Source organism: Vitis vinifera, chromosome 7 (genome assembly GCF_030704535.1).
Source record: "Vitis vinifera cultivar Pinot Noir 40024 chromosome 7, ASM3070453v1".
NCBI lineage: Eukaryota > Viridiplantae > Streptophyta > Magnoliopsida > Vitales > Vitaceae > Vitis > Vitis vinifera.
The window spans coordinates 29,948,086-29,970,774 of NC_081811.1; the positions used below are offsets into that span (position 1 = coordinate 29,948,086).

The 22,689-nt window shown below is 35.3% G+C and overlaps 1 protein-coding gene across 3 annotated transcripts; it reads right to left on the reverse strand.

Annotated features, from left to right (window-relative positions):
• Positions 1 to 438: 438 nt before the first annotated feature.
• Positions 439 to 21,261, reverse strand: LOC100262883 (uncharacterized). 3 transcript variants are annotated; one of them, XM_002273328.4, is made up of 10 exons: positions 20,596 to 21,255; positions 19,642 to 19,762; positions 18,376 to 18,461; positions 9,254 to 9,668; positions 9,054 to 9,154; positions 5,759 to 5,825; positions 4,847 to 5,074; positions 3,824 to 4,288; positions 2,687 to 2,759; positions 439 to 827 (listed from the first exon to the last, which is right to left on the reverse strand). In XM_002273328.4, exons 1-10 carry the CDS (start codon positions 20,997 to 20,999, stop codon positions 580 to 582), a joined length of 2,208 nt encoding a protein of 735 aa, XP_002273364.1. In that variant the 5' UTR covers positions 21,000 to 21,255; the 3' UTR covers positions 439 to 579. The 3 variants fall into 3 exon arrangements, with proteins under 3 accessions (XP_002273364.1, XP_019076853.1, XP_019076854.1); XM_019221308.2 differs by lacking the exon at positions 2,687 to 2,759 and having other exon boundaries at positions 20,596 to 21,261; XM_019221309.2 differs by lacking the exons at positions 18,376 to 18,461; positions 19,642 to 19,762 and having other exon boundaries at positions 20,596 to 21,261.
• Positions 21,262 to 22,689: the final 1,428 nt, after the last annotated feature.

A 22,689-nucleotide genomic window follows, 5' to 3' on the forward strand; every position in this document is an offset into this window, starting at 1 on the left:
TATTTGGCTAATGATAAATGTTGTTGTGATTCTAGAAAGTGACATGCCAAAGTTAAGGCCTATTGCTGATGTGAACTTTAACTTTGTGTGATTAATATTCAACAGGTAAAGCATGTAGGGAGAATTTTGGTAAGGGACGTAAGGCCTCTTTACCTTGCCAGGTTTGTTAAGAAGGGACCTCAAAAGATAAACAAGGGAATTTAAAATTCTTGCATGTTTTCTCTTTCCTTTTGTGTTGTATGATCTAAAATAGAGCAAATTCCCGGCATCTTCCAATATCCCAAGTCCCAGGAGAGCCAAAATGTAACAGAGCACAAGAAAATGGTAGCTCACTTTCAAGTATAGGCTCTAAGGCTCTACTAAATTCTCATTTGGGGCCAAGTGTTACTGTTGATGGTTTAGTTTCAACAGGTTCCATCAAATATATTTCACTGCTTCTTGACATTCTTCAAAGACTTCATTTAGGGCAACCAACTAGAGTGAAAATTAATCATCGATACCCAATGCCTAAAACAAAAAGGCAACAAAACTACCAAAATGATATCAAGATATTATAGACAAAGATATAATGGTATGTTACTATTCAACCCAATTAATGTCCAAATGTTGTAGGCTCATGAGCCATTTTTGTGCATCTTGAGGAACATAGGGTTTGGATGTTGTCCTGTCTTCGTCAACCACCATATCAGGAGACGCTACAAAGTCACTTCTCTTATGTTTGGTGAGGTTTGGCTGTCTGTTGGGGTGCCTAACCTTGAGGGAAAGAAGACGCGACACTTCATGAAGGCCCCCCCATTTCTCCAGTGCACGCGCAATGTCATAACGCCCTGCAGAAAAATTCCAAAACTCTATGAATCAGGAATCTTGAAGACCACATGCAATGACCCTTTTCAAGTCAACAATTACACTAGTTTCTTAAAATGCACCTGCAGTGTGAAAAGAACATGGTAAATATTTTCTTTATGTGAAATGGATAAATTTTCTTGAGAAATAAAAGCCTCTTAAGGAGAAGCATGAAATAACATTACACAAGTAAAACAAAAATCATTACCCAAGTACACCTCCACTAAAAGCAAAAATTATGGATCCATCCATAATATGTCTACTTCCTAGTGAGGTCAAGCAGGCAACTTCTCCTCCAACCAAACAAAGTAAAAGGCATGGCTTGATCATGGCAATAGAGAGGTCAAGAAATGTTTAATATTCACATCTGACAAGGCCAAAGAGGCATACCTTGGTCATGGAAACTCAGAGATGTCAAGCAAGGAATGCAATTCATTCAACTGCAAACAGGATCTTTATCTATATCCTAGTATTCCTCTCTGTCCAAATCACCCTAAGGGTGGTGAGTAATGCACAATGGCAAAGAACTCTGCCCCTAGCACATCTACCAAATTCCTAGAATGAGAACAAACATATCTGGAAAGCTTCTGTAAATATTTTAGAAATTAATGCTCCTTGAGTGCAAATCAAATATCAAGTTGAGCACATTCTTTGACAACTTTGTTTAAGTATACTTGTTATGGGGCAACTTCCGCTGCAGAGAAAAAAAGGACTTTAACCTAAGGTTGAAGTTCAAAACCTTTTACTTTGTTGAAGACAACAAAAGACTGAAGTGGTGTTTTTTTTTTCTTTTTTTTTTTTTACTTAAATTTAAATAGAACTTAATTTAACTTAACTCTAAATAGAACTTAATAGTATTAAGTATTAAGTTATTGGTTTTTTTATTATTTTATTTCTATTAAGTATTAAGTTGTTTGTTTTTTATATTCTGAAACTCAACATCTTAATGCGTCAAAAAATTAATTTTTATATTAATTCTTATTTGATCAAAAAGTAATTTAAAATATTTTTAAAAATCTCATAATAATATAAATTATTATAATAAAAAAATTATCATTATCACCCTTACAAAAAAATAATAATATTTGATTATTTTATATTTTAAAGCTAATAATTTGAAAAAAGACTAGATTGATAAAACTTAAATCAAATTAAAGAAAAAAGTGGTTGTTTCACAATGATAGTCCGGTGGGGGTTAGAATTGTGAATCAACTAACTTTTTAGATTCTTTTTTTTAAAAAAAAAAGACCATATATTTTACCTTTTTTCTATTCAATTAAAAATATTGGTAAATAAGTTAAAAGTTCAAAAATATATATATATTTTTAGACAAATAGCTGAAGTCTCAATGTAAATTACATTCAGCATAAGGTTAAAAAAACAAACACCACCTAAGACTTTTCATTAGTGGGAGCACAACTGGTGCTTGCAAGCACCTCTTGTCTGTGACCTTATTTGCCTCTTAGTGTGCTGAGGTTACAAGGATGTTTTCTTGTCATTGATTCTCTAGTTTTCCTTCAACTCTTCAATTCTTCAATAGTTTATTAGGAAATAAATGCAGAGTACTTGGACTTGAAAAGTAAGAAAATGAAGCTTCCTACAACTTGATATTTCCAACACTATTTCCTCTTTGGTGGCAGAAAACAAAAAATTTAGTTGTATTCTAAAGCTAGTTGGAGCTTACTCTAGTCAATGAGTCTTGTTTTCCTTTTGAAACTTAAATATTTGGAAGGAAATTAGAGTAGTCTATTTACTTTCGAAAAACAAGTAAAATGAAGGCGCCAACAGCTTGCAACAACAAGAGATGGTATCATAATAAGCGATGGAGATATATTTTCCAAACCTGCTCGTTCAAAAGTTTTTCTACTGGGCATGTATGAGGGATCCATACCCCAGCTCCTCTGGAAACGAGTAATCTGTAAAATTTGGAATGACCAATGTTAACACGATTGAGATAAGAAATCCATATTTAGATTCTTTGATCATTTTTCATTGTCCTCTCTTTCTTTACCTTACCTAATTCCCATGGTGGAAATAGATAAAAAAGGTAAAAATAAAAAAGAATTGGAGGCTTGAATGACCTACCACTAATCAAACTTAAGTTTAATTACCTTTTTTTTTTTCCTTTTTCTTTTTTCTTTAAACAAAAACAACCATCTTCATTTATCATAAAAAGATAAATACAAAAGGCACGAGCAATCCTTAAAGGATGTACAAAAAGGTTAAAGAATAACCAATTTTCAAGCCTCATACGAAAGAAGAAATACAAAGAAGAGAAATATAAGCACACTCAAAGGGAGAAGAAAGTCTTTGACCGAGAAGGCCAAAGGCTTAGCTCCTTGTTTAGCTGAACGAGGAACCCAAGAGAGGAAGCAATCTAACTCACTGATCACATCTAATATTTTGCACATCCAATTGTCAAACTTTCATGAACTTCTTTCCTTATTAATAACCCAAGATGTAACAATAGCAGAATCTCCCTCTTCAGTTAAGGTGGAGAGGCCTAAAGGTTTTGCCTACGGCAAGACAAAATATCTGCCTCAATAGTGAACCCCAAACCCACTTGCTTGGACAAAGCTCTTGATATTGTACCAAAGCAATCTCTAATCACACCGCAATACCCGTCTTACAATGGTTACCCAAGGAACATCCATCAGAGTTTAATTATTTTACCTCTTAGTAATGATAATACTAATAATCATAATAATCGTTGTTATCATCATCATTTTAATAATAGTAATAATATCACATCAAATAAATTACCAACTAGGATATTTTGTATTAAGAAATCCATATTTAGATTCTTTAATTGTTTTGGATTAATAAAACCATATTTAGATTCATTAATCATTTTTCATTGGCTTACCTCTTTTTACCTTCATAAATTCTCTGATTATAGAAATAGATAAAACAACAAAAATCATAGAGAAATGTAGGCTGGAGTGACCTACCACTAGTCAGAGTAAGTTTAACTATTTACCTCTTCTTTCAAATTCTCAAGGTTGTCCCAATAACCCTTTGGTTTACGGTGCTTGTAAGCAAGGGAGAGATTCATCAATGAGGCAATCCTTCTGAAGCCACCCATGCGTGTGATTGCCTTCTCAATATCCACCCTTCCATGCTTACGAAGTTGCTTTCTCATGGGCATAAACCCTTCCTGCCCGTGCTCTAAAATAAATTTCAGGAGCTCAGCTTTAAGAACTTCAATATTCCTTTGCAAGCCTGGAACCCTGGGTCTCTGTCGAAGTGGATTTGGACCACTGACATCAGAAACCTCGTCAGCTGGCTTAGGATGATAATCAACATCTCTGCCATTGCTAGATGAAATGAATTGTTCCTCTGAATATCTCACATAGTCAGATGTTTCCAAAGAATTAGATGCTTCCCTTTTTTCAATGTAATCTCGAATTGCACATAAGTTTGATGGAAGATCTTCATATATAACCTACAATAGTTGACAAAAGTTATTTGTAGAGCTTCTATCAAGGCTCCAGAAAAAGTTGATTGAAATTTACAACTTAAAGCATTATTTGCAACAATGCATGTTATTTTATGTTTCTTACCGGCTAACAATCATTAGAAATTCCATTCTTTCTAAGCCATAAGTGACAACTTTTCATATGGACATGGCCTCTAAATATTTAAAAGAACCTTTTTTATACAATTACCCAGATCAATTAAAAAAAAAATTATTATTGTTTTTTATTTTTTGATAAGTAAATTTTTTGTCCCCAATGGGACTTGAACCTGGAAACTCCCACAAACCTTCTCCATTCCTTTACAACTTGAGCCAAGCCTCAAGTTGACTACCATAAGTGCATTAACCCTCTTTTTTTTTTTTTTTAAGAAAATCATGAAAAGATCAAAACAAAATGCATAAAATACTGAAGGAAGCCTTTTCAAACATTTTTCTTTTCTTTTTTCCTTATTGGTTGAAAGAATTAAATGGAGCCTAAGCAAAATTGCAAGCCATGGTTGCCACAAAAATATAAGATTTGCACACCTCTTCCATGATAGCTTCAGAAAGAAAGGAATCCCTGTGCATTTTTGACTCCACAGTGTACTTCAATAGTGTGTGTTGATTACCAAGTTGTTCCAGAATCCATTTCCCCTGGAATGAGTCAAAGTCCCCCTCAACCTGCACAAAACTAATCTCCTGTTCAAGCTGTTCACATAAGTCTAGAACAGCACGTGCATGAAGTACCATATACAATAAGCCCTTGCAGCCTTCCTGCAAAATCAACACAAAATGAAAGCACTTATAAGTAAAAGTTCTTTTTCTCAAATAACAAATTTAAATTAGAGTACAGCCCACAACTTCTCTTGAATTCTATGTAACAATAGAGAAATCAGTAACCCCTGCAACATTTGTAATAATATTGACGTTTTTATAACAAGGAACAAAAACGATGGCACAAGAAAAGTTTCAACTGCATCACTGTTTGATAACATATGTGGTTTTTCAAAATGGTTAAAAGATTACAGAAGAATCAAATGAACACAAGGTCATATGTTCTCCAGAAACTTCATAATGCCCTTGGCAAAGAGATTGGGACTTACACTAGAAACTGGTGCAAGTTAAGAGGTCCTGGATTTTATCCCAAATGCATAATTTCTTAATTTATCCTCTTTATTGCATCATTCCAATTGAATTTAGCTTCTAATTTTTTTAATTTCTTTTTCCACTCTTTCTCTTCCCTGCTTGCTAGCATAATACTACTACCAGTTTCTTGCCTCATACTTAGTTGATGCTCTTACAACTAATAGCAATCCAAAGCCAGGAAAATTTCACAAGTATATACACCTTTAGGCATGAAAAGCATTTCCTTTTAATCCAGTTCTGCAGGGATAAATAAACATTCTTAGAAGGAAGCATTGTCTCTAACATGTATTATGATGAACATCTGGTATGTACCTGAAGAATTCGAACTTTGTTGTTTTCTCGTGATAAAATCTTACTAATAGCTAAATTTGGAACAATCCTGAAAATGGTAAATTCCATGAAGAAACAATATCAGGAAGATAAAAACAACGATTGGAAAAGCAAGAAAAGAACTATATTACAAGTAACTTTCTATAGTTTCCTCATATAAGGATCAGTTCAACAGATCGATGAATGCCATACAGAATGGAAAAATCCATGAGGAAACAATATCAGGAAGATAAATACACATGATTCAACAAGAAAGAAAAGGCCTATATATCATTTTCTATAATTTTCTGATATTTAACAGGATGAAAATTACACTATATAACTCATAGGTGTATCTTTTTTCTGTGTCACAATGTTACTGGATTCCTTTTGGTAATGAATAATATGGGCCAAAAACTAAGTTTTTAAAACCATCCTATCAAGCCTTGGTATTATTATAGTTATAGAAACTAGCATGGTAAGAATTACATATTTAATTATGTGAATATTAAAAAAATACAAGAATGAAAATGAACTAGGGCCTGTAAAATTTTGGGTTCTTAAAATCAGGCAAAACTGGCACATGGTCTGCAGCAGGTCTAGGAAGGATACCCTGGGAAGCATCCAAAAAGTTTTCTTCCTACAGCATGGAAATCACAAGCCAATTGATCTGGGGCATTGGCTGCACCTCTTGACTATTAGCCCATGTATGCCCATCCCCGTAGTGGATGGTCCATCATGTTATAATGGGTTACAAGATCAGAAAACTCATTATCTCTGGGTTAATCCTGTTAGAAATTCTTCTCGGTGGGGATCAGACCACATTGAAATCACCATCTATGTATTATAGGTCCTCTGCCTATAAATCCTAATTTCTCCAAGATTTTCCTGTAGCTCTCTATCCTTTCAAAAGCATCCACCAGTAACATAGAAACTATCCATTCATAGCCACCATCTATGTTCCAGACTCTACATGAGACTTAATATGCTCCCACCCATCCTCCAGCTTCAACACCATTCCTTAATCAAACAAACCCAGCCCCCAATGCACCATTTGGCCAAGCAGGCCAAATAAATGAATCTCTCAGCTCCAAGAATTTGTCAAAAAAATCCAAAGTACTCTGTTGATCTTGAATGAATAAGCATTACACAGATGCATCATCTACACCATTTATTTGATGTATTATCAACTTGGAGCCAAATCTTTAAGGTTCACAAAAATGGGTATGAGTAGGGAACTAAACATTGTTCAGTTATGTGATGCAAGACCAAAAACAGTTTTTGGTTTCAAGCAAGTGTAACAGGCACCACTGACATTTGGTCTCAACTGTTGCTCTGTGATTTGGAGCTTCAACAAACAGATGAATCATGATATTTCTCTAATTTATTTTTATGTTGCATTCAGGGTGATGTAGGACAACCCTAGGATGGTTGCCTACACTCAAGGGTAGGTGGGCTAGGGTTTTATTTTTAGGGTGTAAGGAGAGGAACAAGGAATAAATTTTATGGTAGAGAAAAATATAAGATAAGAAATTGAGAAAAAGAAAACAACAACGAAGAAAAGATCGAAAACCTTAGAGTCTCACTAAGGTCTTCTAGGAGTTTGACCTAGAAGAAAATCAATGGAGTCTCACCATTGAGGTTGCAACCTTGCAATGAAAGAAAACATAACATTATTAATATCAATTCATCCATTTGATTTACATTGATTAGTCTATTTATAGGCTTCTCTAAGAAATCCAAAGTCTACTAGAACTCTAATAATCTATTATGATTCTAATTCTAATTACAACATCCCAAGTCTACTAGGACTATAATAACCTATCATGACTCAAATTCTAATTATATTATAACTTAACTAGCTAATCCTAATTTGATTCCAACAAATATTAATCCTAATTTAATTCCAAGTAATATTAATCCTACTTTAATTACAACTAATATTAATTCCCTTTCTTGATATATATCTTGAAGATTCATCCTCATCACAGGGTTCACTAGTTTTCTTCTAGTTGTCTACTTCATTGGAATCTCCAACAATATTAATTGCCAAAAACAGAATTTGGAAAATAGCATGACAACAAAAAAATGAACAAGGAAAAAAAAAAAGGAAAAAACTTTAGGGAAATTATTATATACATAGTTTGCAATTCACACACTTTGCAGGAATTTTTGTACTTGTATCAATTTTTCCTCCTAAGATATTTACATACAAGAACTAATGTCAAATATAAAAGGAGAAGGCTTATCTATGATGAGTTTGGAATTAATCTGAATCTATTGCCCACCTAGGTGACTTGAATTATTGTAGAACTTAAATATTCTTAATGAGGTTTAAAAGGAAAACGAAGGTGAGTTATGGGTTATGAGAAAAAGACATGGTAAACAATAATTCAACACAATATACAGCAAGATAGAGGAAAATGACACAAAAAGGATTCAAGCTGTATTCAGTGTTGGACAAAACACTTTCAGTCATTTGTCATAATTCCTTGCTCAGATGCTAGTTATGCACATACAAAGAGGTAAACCGTGAACAATTTCATGAAAAAAATTATCCTAATGATTTTAGAATTGGTCCCTCACTGTTTCTCAAAGGCTATATATGGATGGACTTGAAGATTTATTAGACTAAGGCACATAATAAAAAAATAAAACAAATAAAAAAATAAAACAAAAACAAGAAAAAAAAATATATGACAAACTTCGTAATAGATCTGTAATGGTAAGGCATAATACAGAAATTCTTCTAAGTTTGAAATAAATAAAGGTGGACAGCTTTTCTCAGTATCCAAACTAATATTGGATCTGGTGGACCAGTGTATACACAAGTGCAGTATAGACAATAGCACAACATGCCAAGCATCAACCATCCTACATATTACAGCATAAAGGATGTCTCATGCCTTTCTAACTAAAGAAACTATACTTCAACTCCAATTCCTTTCCCTTCTATACCATTCCCCATAGAAAGTTTCAGATGATAAAAATATACATACAGAAAATGATATTTTCAAGCTTTTTTATGGAGTAGAATTTCCTTGCTGCATGAGGCTATCATGTTCCATTGGGTTTCAATTCAGCTTTAGTTATGAGTAATTTATCCAATGGTTGAATGGCTCTTTACAAGAACATAACACTTTGTGTTGGCTATTATTAGATTGATTTATGCAATGTAAAGATCAAAGAGGGAAGTTGTTGGAAGAGAATAATAACATTCAAAATTGAATTCCCTTCCCAACATTCAGGTTGGCAGTTCAATTACAAGTCCATGAAACAGAAGCATATATTTACGTACTCAGGAAGTGTCTCATAAGCAGTCAAAACATTCCATACTTCACGAACCGGAGCTTTCACCGTCATGCTAGCAACAACACAGCGATGGACACCTCCATTTTCCTTCAGCCCAAAACCATTTTATCAGTGACTGTCAAAACAAAAGTGCCTTTCTCTGGGAGAGGAAGGCCAGATGAGAAAAGTCTAGAGTCAATCAGTTACCAATAGGCCATCAAATCTACGAAGATGAACTTCATCCACCATGCAAGGCCTATCAAGTTTGCAAACTTTCCCAAATACACCCCAATTACTGCTCAGCTCACTAGAAGATTGGAACAAGGGATCAAAACTAGAGCTGGCATGACTCTTCTTGAAGACTCCTGGAGACAGTTTCTCCACAGATAAAGCACCATCCAGGTCTATGCCAGGGTTAGCAACGTCTGCAATTGATGCTGTACCCAAGGAACTCTCTATGAATGGTATCTTCTGATTCCCTTCAAAATTCTTTTCAGATCTACAAGCCAAGGCTTGAAGATTCACAGGAAGATCTGATCTAATTATCCTCTCCAAGAAGATGGCTGGGAAGTTGAATCTAGGAATCACATTGACTTCATATGATAGAGAAGTTGTTGAAGACCTATGAAATGCATAATAATCAAGCACAGAGAAGAAAAGTGAAAAAAATGCTTGACATTTTATAAATGTTGATCATGAAGAATGGGAAAGCAGAATAATTATCCAGGAAAAATACAGCCACCTTTACTTTGTTACAAAATGTTAAACTAACTATGATGGATGTGTTCAAATATGAAAAAGAATTCTTAGATTTATCACTAGTTTCTTTATTATGCATCATGGAATAGAACCAAATAAAAAAAATAAAATAAAAAATAAAAAATTCTGTTAATCAGTTTCTCCAATGGTTACTAGTGCCATAACTTTTCTTATTGGTTTTTCTACTACCATCTACTTTTGCTTGAATAATGTACTAGCCAAAAAATTGTGCAATCCTAAATTGAGTTTAGTAACTAGTAATTGTACATAATTTCAACAAAGTAGGACTGCCATATTACAAAATGTCTACATTGCTATTGACACATGGATTTGTGGTTCCGTCATTTGGAATATCATAACATCCAAAGGAGAATCCATCTCTACAACCTTCAATGTCCAGTACTAAGTAGGAGATAGAAAAATTTTCTGGGTATAATTCTCTATAACAACATCAAATGATGGACCTGCTCATTCAACCAGGAACACAAGGCATTGCAGTACAAATTGAAGAAGCCTGAATATATGATAAATGAGATGTTTGAAGAGATGCATGGGAAGTCTGATAGTGCGATCCATCTAAATCCCTCTGATGAGGTAATAAACAATATGAACTTAACCGATGAAGTCAAACAAGCCATATGTGAAGGAGTTGTATGGTCTACATATGGCACAAAATGCAAATCTACTGCATCACTTGAATACTTTCAACAGACTAACTTTGAAACTGTTGCAATGGGTAATGTTTGAATAAAAGGGCAAAGTGACCTTGTAGTTGGACAGAAAGTAAACTTTGAAATTGGATCATGTTATTGGTGCATTACTGTAATACGAAAAAAAGAACAAAACTTTTTGTGGAGAATAGTAAGGAGATTACTTGGTGAAAGAAAAAAGGGAAGAGGTTGTCAGAGAGGAAGATCATTAAATGGAAATAATTTCTGGTCACAATAACACTCGCATCAAGCCATAGAATTTCACTATTGCCAAAAGAGACATCATAAAATTTTGCAAAATTCTGAGAAGAGACTGAGAAGAAAGAATCAGAAGAATCTTACAGTTGCAACCAGTATTGTTGAAGTTAAAGATGAAGGAGGTAAAGAACAAATTCGTTGATGGTTTTAATAGGTAAAAATCTTCTTCAAAATACTGGGATTGTGAATTCAGCTTACTCCTACCATATATGCTTTCATAGGGACTAGTTTGACATTTATGAATCACATAATTGTGGGACTATTTTGATAGGCCATGATGCATTATATAAGGTTGTTGAAATAGGAACAATAAAATTTAGAATGTTCAATGGAGCGGTGAGACTTTTCATGGATGTTAGACACATTCCTAATTTGAATAAGAACTTGATTTCTCTTAGAGCATTTTTTGCTTTGGGATGCTGCTACATGCTAGAGGTGAAAAGTTGAAGGTAGTTAAAGGAGCATTAGTAATTACGAAAAGTTAGAAGATTGAAAATTTATATAATTTAGTGGGCATAACTACTGTAGGTAGAGTTACACTCTCCATAACAACAAAGTTAGATTTAATTGATGCAAAATTATATCACATATGTCTTGGACATTTAAGTGAACAAAGCATTGTGGAATTACATAAGAGAAATCTATTAAAAAGTTTGAAAATTGGACTTCCGTGAATTGTGTACACAAGAAGTAGCGCAACATCAGTTTTAAGTTAGCGTTTTATACGAGCTTAGTTAGTATTAATTATGTTTATTTTGATGTTTGGAATCTTGTCTTAGTTCCTTCTATTGGTTATTTTATTTGCGTCATTGATGACTATTCAAAAAAATAATGTGTTTATTTTATGAAGCATAAATAAGAGGTCTCTAACATATTTATGCAATAAAAGAAGATTTAAACCAAACTGGAAGAAAAATAAAATATTTTAAATTGGATAATGGACTTGAGTATAGCAACAAGAAGTTTACGAAGTATAGCAGAAAATCTGATATCACTTGATATTTCATATGTAAAGGATTTGATTTTGGGAAGAGAATCCAATTCTAGGAAAATTTATGGTGGGAAGGTCAACCTTTGTGTTCACGATTTTGAGATCTTTATAGAGTTGTTTCAGTGAGAGATCTTCTCATTTCAATTGTCCTTGGTAATTCCTATCCGTCTTCTTGGAATTTTAACCTTCGTTGCAAATTGATTTCAAAATTGTACTTCTTGAAAGACTCATGTCTTTGCTCACTTCAGTGCATTTGTCTCTTTTTATCATAGATTCAAGATCTTGGTATTTATCTCCCTTTGGTTTATTCTCAGTAAAATCTTTTTTCATGGTCTTGTGCAATTCCTCAAATCCAATCCCATTCCTTCTGGCTAATTTTGTTTGAAAATCAAAGCCCCTTCAAAGGTCAGGCCTTTACTTGGTTAGTGATGCACAAGAAAGTAAATAACAATAAAATGCTACAGCTAAGAAGATTATGCAAAGAAAGTGGAGAATCAATTGACCATCTTTTTCTACATTGGCCAATAACATTGGAGCTTTGGCATAAGCTCTTCAATGTAGCTAATATGGATCAAGTTCGGCCTAGGAGTACTGGAGATATGATGATTATCTCATTTAAAGGATTGGGAAATTCAATCAGAGGCAAGACTCTTTGACAAATCACTTACCTCATTGTATTGTGGATTGTGTAGTAAGAGAGAAATGCTAGGATTTTTGGGGAAGAATACAAATCGAAAAGGATATTGTGGGATCTTCACTTCTACTCCTCCTTTTGAGCCTCTTGTACTATCACTTTTATAGGAGTTCCACTTAATGTTATTCAACTTAGTTGGCTTTCCATTTGTGAGTCACAAGGGGTGGAAAACAATGAGAGAGTTTGATTTTGGTTTTTGAGATATTCTGCACATGTCTTTATATGTAGTTCTCCTTGTATAGTGGAAAAGCCTAATCTTACTTTGATTATGTTTTGTATTTTGTGGGAAAGACCCCTCATCCTTCCCTTAAACTTTACTATTATTAATATATATTTCGTTTTTGATAAAAAAAAAAAAAAAAAAAAAAACACTCTTAGAACAACACACTAGGTGTATGAGATTTGATGTTGTATTACCAAAAATTTCTAGGCAAAGATTGTCAATACAACCTATCATATAATTCATCTATTTTCATTTTTTTTATTGATTTTAAGATTCCAAAAGAAGAATTCTTATACAAACCAATTGAATTTTCAATTCTTAAAAATATTTTTTTTTGTCCTACTTATGTCATAAGTCTATATGTCGAGTGAAGAAAGATTAAAGTTTGACTTAAAGTTAAAAAAAAATGCATATTTCTTAGATTTGAAAAAGAAATTAAGAGCCATAAATTTTGAGATCTAGAGATTATTAAGTGGTGAGTAAAGATGTGTACGATAAAAGGCATGTACGGAAAGAAAGACTAAGGACAAATGAAACAGTTAACAAACACATTCAACTATAAAAAAAACTATTGAGATGAAATTTGAGAAAGAATGAGTAGCTAAAGAAGAAAATGAACATAAAAAAGGGCAGAAAAATGTCTCGATGAAATTCAATAATTCTTATAGCATTGTCATAAATAGAGAAAGGCAATCACATAAGACCCAATAAATTATGGTTTTGAAAACATGGTTTCTTTTGTATTATTTATGAGTATTAGAGGTCCATATTTTTTTTCTTTTTAGATAGACAATAAGAAAAAATAAATTAGAAATCCCTAAGCAAAGGTGCATCAAGAAGTAGAGATCCATATTGCTTTTAGGATAGAATAAAATTGGATGATGATGATTAGTGGCTAGATGTTATGTTAGAGGAGATGCAATCATCTCAAAATAATATGACCTGAGAATTAGTAAAATTACCTAAAGAAAATTAATCAATTGGATGTAAACAGGTCTGTAGGAAAAATGAAGTCATTTCAAAAAAAAAAAAAAAAAGAGAGAAAAAGAAAAATGAGAAAGGTATAAACTTGATTGGCAATGAAAAGATTATCGTAGAAAGAAAAAATTGACTACAATGAAATGTTTTCCCCTCTTATTGTGAAACATGATTCAATTTGAGTTATTGTTGCCATATTAGACATGGAATTAGAGCATGTAGATGTGAAAATGACCTAAATGTGAGTTAGAGGAGAAAACATACATGAAACAACGGAATATTTTCTGGACCTAAGAAATAAAGATCTAGTATGTAGATTGAAAAGGTCTCTATATGGTTTAAAGTAAGCTCCTAGCCAAAGGTATAAGCATTTTGACACTTAGGGTCCCACAGGTATGTGTGTTGTGAGTATAACTATTGTGTTTATTTTAGACTATTTAATGATGGATCCCCTATTCTGCTTATTTTATATGTTGATCATATGTTCATTGTTGTCAAAAGTAAGAAAGAAATTGAAATTTTGAAGTATATTTTGAGTAATGAGTTCGATATGAGAAATCATGGGGTTGCCAAGAAAATTCATCAGATTGAACTACATCAATAAAGAAGCTCTGAAAATTGTGGATATCTCTAAAGAAGTATGTTAGTATGTTACTGTAGAGATTTAATATAAGTGAAGCCAAACATTTGAATACCCCTATTGCTACATATTTTAGATTATCATCTCAATTATGTCCTAGTACAAAAACGAGGTGGAGTTTACGTCAAAATCCCCTTAAATGTTTTTGGTTATCTCATGTATTTAATGATATATGCTGTTGAATATAATGTATTTATAGTATATTATCTTTCCTTGTTAATATAGGTCACATGTATGGTAGTTAGGACTCCTAGCCTTGTATATATATATCTCTCAATTGTAAATAGAGATTACATGAATGAGAATTAAGGTTTTTCTTCTTTCTCTCTCTCTCTCTCTCAACATGGTATCAGAGCCAAGGAAGAAAACCTAATTCTTTCCTGTTTCCCGTGTCATCAACTCCGGGAAACCTTCCGGTGACCGTGTTTCTTTCCGGTCACCTTCCCCATCTCCCAATACTTTCCGGTCAGTCGGATCGTCGTTAGTAACCATTCACCGCCAGCGAACTTTTCCGGCGAACTTTCCGGCGACCTATTTTTCCAACACCGACCATACCAGAAGGAGTGCCTGGAGGAGATATCCAACTTTTGTGAAGGCACCGGCACCAAAAGAGCATCCACGCGCCGGCCACGCACCATTTTCCGGCCGGTGGCTGCATCTCACGCGCCGGCGCGTGAGGCATTTTCCGGCGACGCGCCTCCTCCTCCAGCTTCGCCTTACGCCGACCAGCCTCCCTACCTCCCTGGTTCTCCCATCCGAGCCCTGCACGTACCTCTTTTGGGGATTTTTGTCTCCGTCGGCCCTCCAAACAGTTTTTCCGGCGAAGCTCCGACTACTTTTTCTCCACTCCAATCCCTGCACGTGCCTTGGGAAGTGTTCTTCTACCTTTCTGGTGGTACCACGCCGCGATCTGAGGCCGTCTCCCTTTTTCGGTGGTGCCACGCCGCAATCTGAAGCCGTATTAGGGCTCTCTTCGATCCAAACATACTTCATTCTCCAGATAGGTGGATATGGCTACTAAAGCTTCCATTTTTTCCTCTGTCATATCTGGATCTCCTATGATTACTTCGGAGAAATTAGTTGGCAATGAAAATTATCTTTCCTGGTCTGCCTCTGTTGAACTTTGGTTTATGGGTCAAGGATATGAGGATCACTTGATTACACAGGAGGCAGATATCCCTGAGGTTGACCGCGTACAGTGAAGGAAGATAGATGCACAGTTATGTAGTGTATTATGGCAATCGGTTGATCCCAAGATTCTTCTTCATCTTCGGGCCTACAAAACTTGTTTTAAATTTTGGACTCAGGCCAAAGGATTATACACGAATGATATCCAACGTCTTTATAAGGTGGCTTCTGCTATTGTCCATATCAGCCAACAGGACTTGGATCTATCTACTTATATTGGCCAAATTGCCTCTCTTAAGGAGGAGTTCTTGACTGTGATGCCTCTTACTCCTGATGTTGGGGTTCAACAAACATAGCTTGACAAGTTCTTCATGGTTCTTACTCTTATTGGCCTCCGTCCGGATCTTGAGCCTGTCCACGATCAGATTCTTGGTAGTTCATCAGTTCCGTCCTTGGATGATGTGTTTGCTCGCCTCCTCCGTATCTCCTCCACTCAGACTTTGCCATTTGATAGCACTTCAGATTCTTCTGTATTAGTTTCTCAAACTAGCTCTCGAGGAGGTCGCGGTGGTACCTGAGGTAGAGGTCAACGTCCTCATTGCACCTATTGCAATAAACTTGGCCACACTCGCGATCGTTGCTATTAGTTACATGGACGGCCTCCTCGCACTGCCCATGTGGCCCAGTCCTCTGATTCTCCGCTGCCTCAGCCTCCGAGCTCTTCCGCATCTCAGGCTTCTGTTGCCTCTGTTGCCCAGCCTGGTAATGCCTCTGCTTGCCTTACCCACACATCTTCTCTTGGACCCTGGATTCTAGATTCTGGAGCTTCTGATCACCTATCTGGTAATAAGGATCTTTTCTCCTCTATTACTACTACCTCTGCTTTACCTACTGTTACCTTAGCTAATGGTTCTCAAACTGTGGCTAAAGGTATTGGTTTAGCCCTTCCTCTGCCTTCTCTACCTCTCACTTCTGTCCTTTATACTCCTGAATGTCCTTTTAATCTTATTTCCATCAGCAAAATCACTCGTACTCTTAATTGCTCTATTACCTTTTCTGATAAATTTGTGACCTTGCAGGACCGGAGTACGGGGAAGACGATTGGCATAGGACGTGAGTCTCAAGGCCTCTATCACCTCACCTCGGATTCATCTCCTGCAGTTTGCATTTCCACTGATGCTCCTCTCCTCATTCACAATCGTCTGGGCCACCCTAGTCTCTCCAAGTTCCAGAAGATGGTCCCTCGTTTTTCCACTTTGTCGTCGCTTCCGTGTGAGTCATGTCAGCTTGGGAAACATACTCGTGTCTCGTTCCCAAAGCGTTTGAATAATCGGGCAAAGTCTCCTTTTGAGCTTGTCCACACTGATGTTTGGGGTCCTTGTCGGATTGCGTCTACTTTAGGATTTCAGTATTTTGTCACTTTCATTGATGACTATTCTCGATGTACTTGGTTATTTTTAATGAAAAATCGAGCTAAGTTATTCTCTATTTTCCAGAAATTTTATGCTGAAATCCAAACCCAGTTCAATATTTTTATTCGTGTGTTACGCAGTGACAATGCCAGGGAATATTTTTCAGCCCCATTTACTTCGTTTATGTCTCATCATGGGATTCTTCATGAAAGGACCAAGCATATTGAAGTTAACTGTCATTTCATTAGAGAGAAGATCGCATCAGAATGTGTTGCTACAAGTTTTGTTAATTCAAATGATCAACTAGCAGACATCTTCACTAAATCTCTCAGAGGTCCTAGGATTAAATATATTTGTAACAAGCTTGGTGCATATGACGTATATGCTCCAACTTGAGGGGGAGTGTTGAATATAATGTATTTATAGTATATTATCTTTCCTTGTTAATATAGGTCACATGTATGGTAGTTAGGACTCCTAGCCTTGTATATATATATCTCTCAATTGTAAGTAGAGATTACATGAATGAGAATTAAGGTTTTTCTTCTTTCTCTCTCTCTCTCTCTCTCAACATATGCTATGCCTAATATCAGACATGGAGTAAGTGTAGTTAGTGGGTATATGGTGAATCCTAAAAAAGGGCACTAGAATGCAGTAAAATGGATTCTTACATACCTTGTAGGTGCCTGTGATCCAGAAATTTTATTTGATAAAGGACAACTAAAAAGGTTGTTGGATACGTTGATTTAGAATATGCAAAAACCTTGATTCCAAGATGTCTATGGCTGGTTATTTATTTACTTTTGCTGGTGGACACATTCGTTGGAGGTTTTTATTGCAAGATACATTACATTATCGACAACAAAAGGGGATCTAATGAAGAGTTGTTGACCCTCAAGACCCATTGCCACTAAGTATTTAGTGCTTTCAGGGTCCATACATAATCCTATTCAAAGTAGGGGCAGCACATTCCAGAAACCCGATAACAAAATGGATACAAGACACCTCTTACCAAAGAAACATAATGGAATAATGAACACAGGAGGTTTAACTGCTTCCTTAGTGATACACATGTTGCTAGCATGTGGTGTGGCAGGAAAGAATCCAATGATAAATACAGAGGCTTTTATTTTATGATTGACAGGAGTGAGCTTTTTATCCAACTTGTCTTTTGCGATTTACTTTTAAGAGCAATGATAACTGGCATATGTTTTGGATAAACAAAGAACATGAAGCAAATGCTATTACTGTGAAAAAAAGAAGCTTGATTCTCTCTGCCACTTTGGTTCAGAAACTTACATTTATCATATAAGCCATTCATTTAGTTAGAAAAATAATCATGTTTAGTGGTCAAATAAATGGTGTCCAGAAGAAATTCTGAAGGAAAGTGCATGCCTAACATGTGTGAATTTAACATAGTAAAGAAAGAAATGACATCTGAATAAACCAAAATTTGAGAACAGAAAGAAGAATGATAGAGAATGGTATCCTCGACATTCATATAATCGTTATTCCAACCATGTAAATGAATTATACCTTTTTCCATATTTTAAGGACCATTTGCCTTCAAACTTCTTAAAGTCCCCATCAACCATAGAAAAGCGGAGCTCACGATCATTAGCCTGAGCCATGAGTATTTTTTAAAGATGCTTAAATAAGAAGTAAAAATTGTTAAAAGCAATGAAAGAGAAAAGAGAACTAGAGAAGTGAAAGATCCAAACCCAAAGACTGGGCTGTTTCCACATTAATCAAATAGTGTTATTCCTTTCATAACTGATGTACAGGATACACTGTATATACCTATTTACAAGCAAGTATTTGGTCTATAAAACTCACTTCTTTACAAAAATTGGAGTTCTTGGTGTTCTAGTTGTTAATTTTATATCTATTGGCCTATTGATCTTGTCCAAATTGTGCAAAGTCTCTCTTTCCGTACAGTCTTATTATCATTATTTTTTTTACCATAATCATAGATTATCAAAGTTCAAATAATAGCACATCAATCTTTTCTCTCACTGAGCATTCACTCTCACAGTCAGTGTTTAATGTACTCCTCTGAATTTGATGCCTAAAGATTAGAAACAACAGGCTTATTTTTAAACAATATGGAAACAAGTTTTAATTTATGCACAGATTGGGTATGATTTTCTTCCCTTGCTCATCCATTAAAAAGACTGGATGTCTTTCACACTCTTACATGGACAATATGCTAATTTTACTCTAGTAATCACCCAGCTTATTGAAGTAACAGGAACAGGTATTAAACTCTCCTACCAAAATATCAAAAACTCAAAGTTAAGAATTAGATTTCAAGGACCATCAGCTCAAGGGAAAGGTTTGAAGTAAGGCGTTAATGAGAACAAGGGATACACACAAAGCCAAGTGGCTCAAACCATAGAGTTGTCCATGAAGTTACAGTTTGAAATGGCCGTCTAAGCTTTCCAGCATGAATTGACATGCAAAAACCCTTGATCAAAAAAACATTGCTAAATTGTCAGGTACACTTTACATATTAAGGGTTCTAAAAGACTGGTATAAAATCTGTTATCTGGTGGAAAGGAGAGTGATATAAAGTACTGGTAAGAATAAGAGCAACTCATACCATACCAATCAGCCCAAACCATGGGCTGCAAATTAAGTTCACAGTAGCTATTTCAGTTTTCCACATGGATTGAAGTGGGGAAATCCTCTGCCTAAGAATTCTGGCTTAGGTGTCTGGAAAGATTTCCTTTGTTACTAAGACTTCAATGACATTCTCCTTAATATGTGCACACAGACATTTCAGTTTTTTGAGATGCTTACTGCATTGGGGACTTCTTGCAAATCCAAGACAACACGAGCTTCAATGTGCCAATATAGTGCACGTTGAAAGCCCCTCTGCTCTAACCATATCCTTCCAGGATGTGGACAAGGTATTCTCCCACTGACAATCAAGTGATGTGAAATTCAGTCAAATTATGATAATAATCACATGCTAAGTTTTTCAAAACAGAGTAGAAGGGCCATAATAAAAGCCACTAATACGAGTAATACAATATTATGAGGGCAGCAAAGTGGATAACAAAATGCAAGACTACAACCAGGTTCTTTTATCCATTGACATAATTAAAAGCTATGATTCTTCCACAATTTAATATTCTTATAATAGAGCAATGCTAAACTTCATGCTGAGAGCAATAAAAAAGACAATAATTTACTATTAGAGAAAATTCCAGCAGCATTTTGAAAACAATTTTAACTAAAATACAGATCAGTAATCTATGCAAACTGGAATTCAGATGAAGCTGTATGCCGCCTCAGGTGGTGGCTCATTTTGTTGACTTAATCAGAATGTGATGACCTAATAACTGCTCCCACAAAATTAACAAAACATTATCTCAAATCCCACAAGGGATTGTAATGATAAACAAAGATCTTTCTATTCAAATCCCACAACCGATTTTCAAAATTTTCCTTCCCTTTCCCACGACCTAAACAGAGGAAAACCGAAACAACAACAACAAAAAATTGTCTTCATTCACATTTGAACGAGAATGGAAATGTGAATGTGAACGTCAATGCAGCAAACAGAGAATTTCAACATTTCCCCCCGCTTTCCACCACTCAAACAAGGCAAAACCAAACAACAGCGAAAAAAAAAAAATTCATCTTTAATTTAAATGAAAAACGCAGCATTTTGTCATTTACCTTTCCTTTCCTATGCTCCAGACAGAGAGCAAAAAGAAAAAAAAAAATGAATTGCCTTTTGGAGTATACCTGCAAACGAGATTAGGAATGAAATCAGCGAGCCTCTCATAATCAGTGAGAGCGTCCCAAACAGATTCAATATCGGCATTCACCAGTATTTCGGCCTTGATTCTGCGCTCTCTCCACGATATTACCTCCACCTCGCAATGGACCTTTCTCTCTCCCCCCTCCTCCTCTTCATCATCGTCATCATCATCATCTATAAACTTGTTCTTTTTCTTCCCACTACTTTCACTATGATTGTTATGATTATGCTTTGGAGAATGAGTTCTAGGGTTCCATTTGGGTCTATCAATTGAACAAAAGACCGCGCATTTTCTAGAATTCGCTTGAGAGAGCCATTGATGAAATCTACGGTTTCTGTTGAATGTGAATTGCAGTGTGGCGAAGCTTGAAGCTTTCAAGGCGATCATCGAGTGAGAGAGAGACGAAGATGAATCGATGCAGAGAGTATTGGATTGTTAGTTCGAGTTCAGTGAAGCGACGTCGTTCTGAAGACCGTTGTTCAGTTCATGCAGTGAGTGGAGAATCTGGAGAGATGGTTCTGAGCGTGTGGACAGAGTGGGTTCATTCAAACGACGTCGTTTTTGACCCGCTTCGAGTGTATGGACAGAATTTGTTCATCGAAACGACACCGTTTTCTAGACCGTTGTTCAGCTCGTGCTGGGTGTGGATAAAGACTTGGAGTGAATTGGAGTGAAACGCTCGGGCGGATGAGCGAGCCTGCAGGGGCTGTAGAGTGTGCAGTAAAACGACGTCGTTTTCAAATATTGAGAGAACTGAGTTGACAGTGACTGAACTGACATAATGTGTCGTTCTGGGACCGTTATTCAGCTGATGTGGTTGCTTAAGGAAGTTACTTATCGTATCTATACCGTCCACATCAGTGTATCTTGTGTCCTAGCTGGCGTGGACGGTTGCGATGTGAGTGGGAAGTGGAGGATTCTGAACCAAAGATAAATGAGTGGTAAATTTGCTATGCCGCTTTATATATATATATATATATAAATATTACATTTTCACCGTTTGCAAAACTTACCTTGAAATCAATGTTTTTATAATGGGTCCATCATTGAATCAGAAAAGTTACCGATTCATAATTTACTGATCGAATCGATAGTCGAATCGCGATCAAACTGATGATGTTATAAATGTATAATTTATATTTTATTAAAATTAAAATTAAATTAAATATATATAATTAAAAATTAATAATATTTATGATATTATTTATTTATTTTTATATAAATATATTAATATTTTAAATTTATTAAACAAAATATATATAATATTTAAATATGAAAATATATTGAAAATTGTAAAAGAAATTGTATTCAACTATTTAAGTATAAAGACATTGAAAATGAAAAAAAAAATTTATGTAATTTATATATATAAAAATTATTTTTTAAAATAAATCCTAACACATTAAGCATAGGGGGCCGGGGGGTTGGGGGTGGGGGTGGCTGTTGCAATTGCAATTGCAAGTTGTAGCTAACATAGGAGGAGGGAGGTTTTAGCATGCGGGGTGGGAGAGGAAAGGATTTACAATCAGTGCCATCGGGGGGAGAGGAAAGGATTTACAATCAGTGCCGTCGGGGGGAGGGGGGTGGGTCCACGGGGTTCTGCAGGGGGAGCGACATCCGACCAATGACAACTCCATGTCGGCGACAATGGACGGCTCCCAAAGAGGTTGTTGGCCATAGAGGGGAAGCGTTGAAAAGTTGTTTTGATACTGTAAAATAATAATAATAATAATTGAACCGCCTGGTTCGATGGGAACCGATCGGTTCATTGATCGGACCACTGGTTCAACAGATCTGATTTCGATTTAACCACTTTTCAAGTCAATTGACTAGATCGGACCGAAACCGTGACCGATTGGCGGTCAGACCGGCCGATCCGGTCCGATTTTTAAAACCATAGTTGAATCTAACTGAAATCATTTTATAAAAAATATTTAAAAAAAAAAACTTTAAATTGAAGCCTCAATTTTCAACTGATTTCATTTTTAATAAAATTGAAACCATAATTACTAATTAAGGCTTTATTTTTTAACTAAAATCTTAATTATTGATTAAGACTGTATTTTTTAAATGAAAT

Bases quoted from the DNA above. Each gene is read 5' to 3' on its own strand.
- LOC100262883 (XM_002273328.4), bottom strand. From the start codon at position 20,999: ATGATCGCCTTGAAAGCTTCAAGCTTCGCCACACTGCAATTCACATTC. The intron at 9,669-18,375 runs GTATAATTCATT...TGCATTTCATAG, and splicing joins TCCTTAAAATATGGAAAAAG to GTCTTCAACAACTTCTCTAT. The intron at 2,760-3,823 runs GTAAATAGTTAA...CAAATTTTACAG, and splicing joins TTGAGAATTTGAAAGAAGAG to ATTACTCGTTTCCAGAGGAG.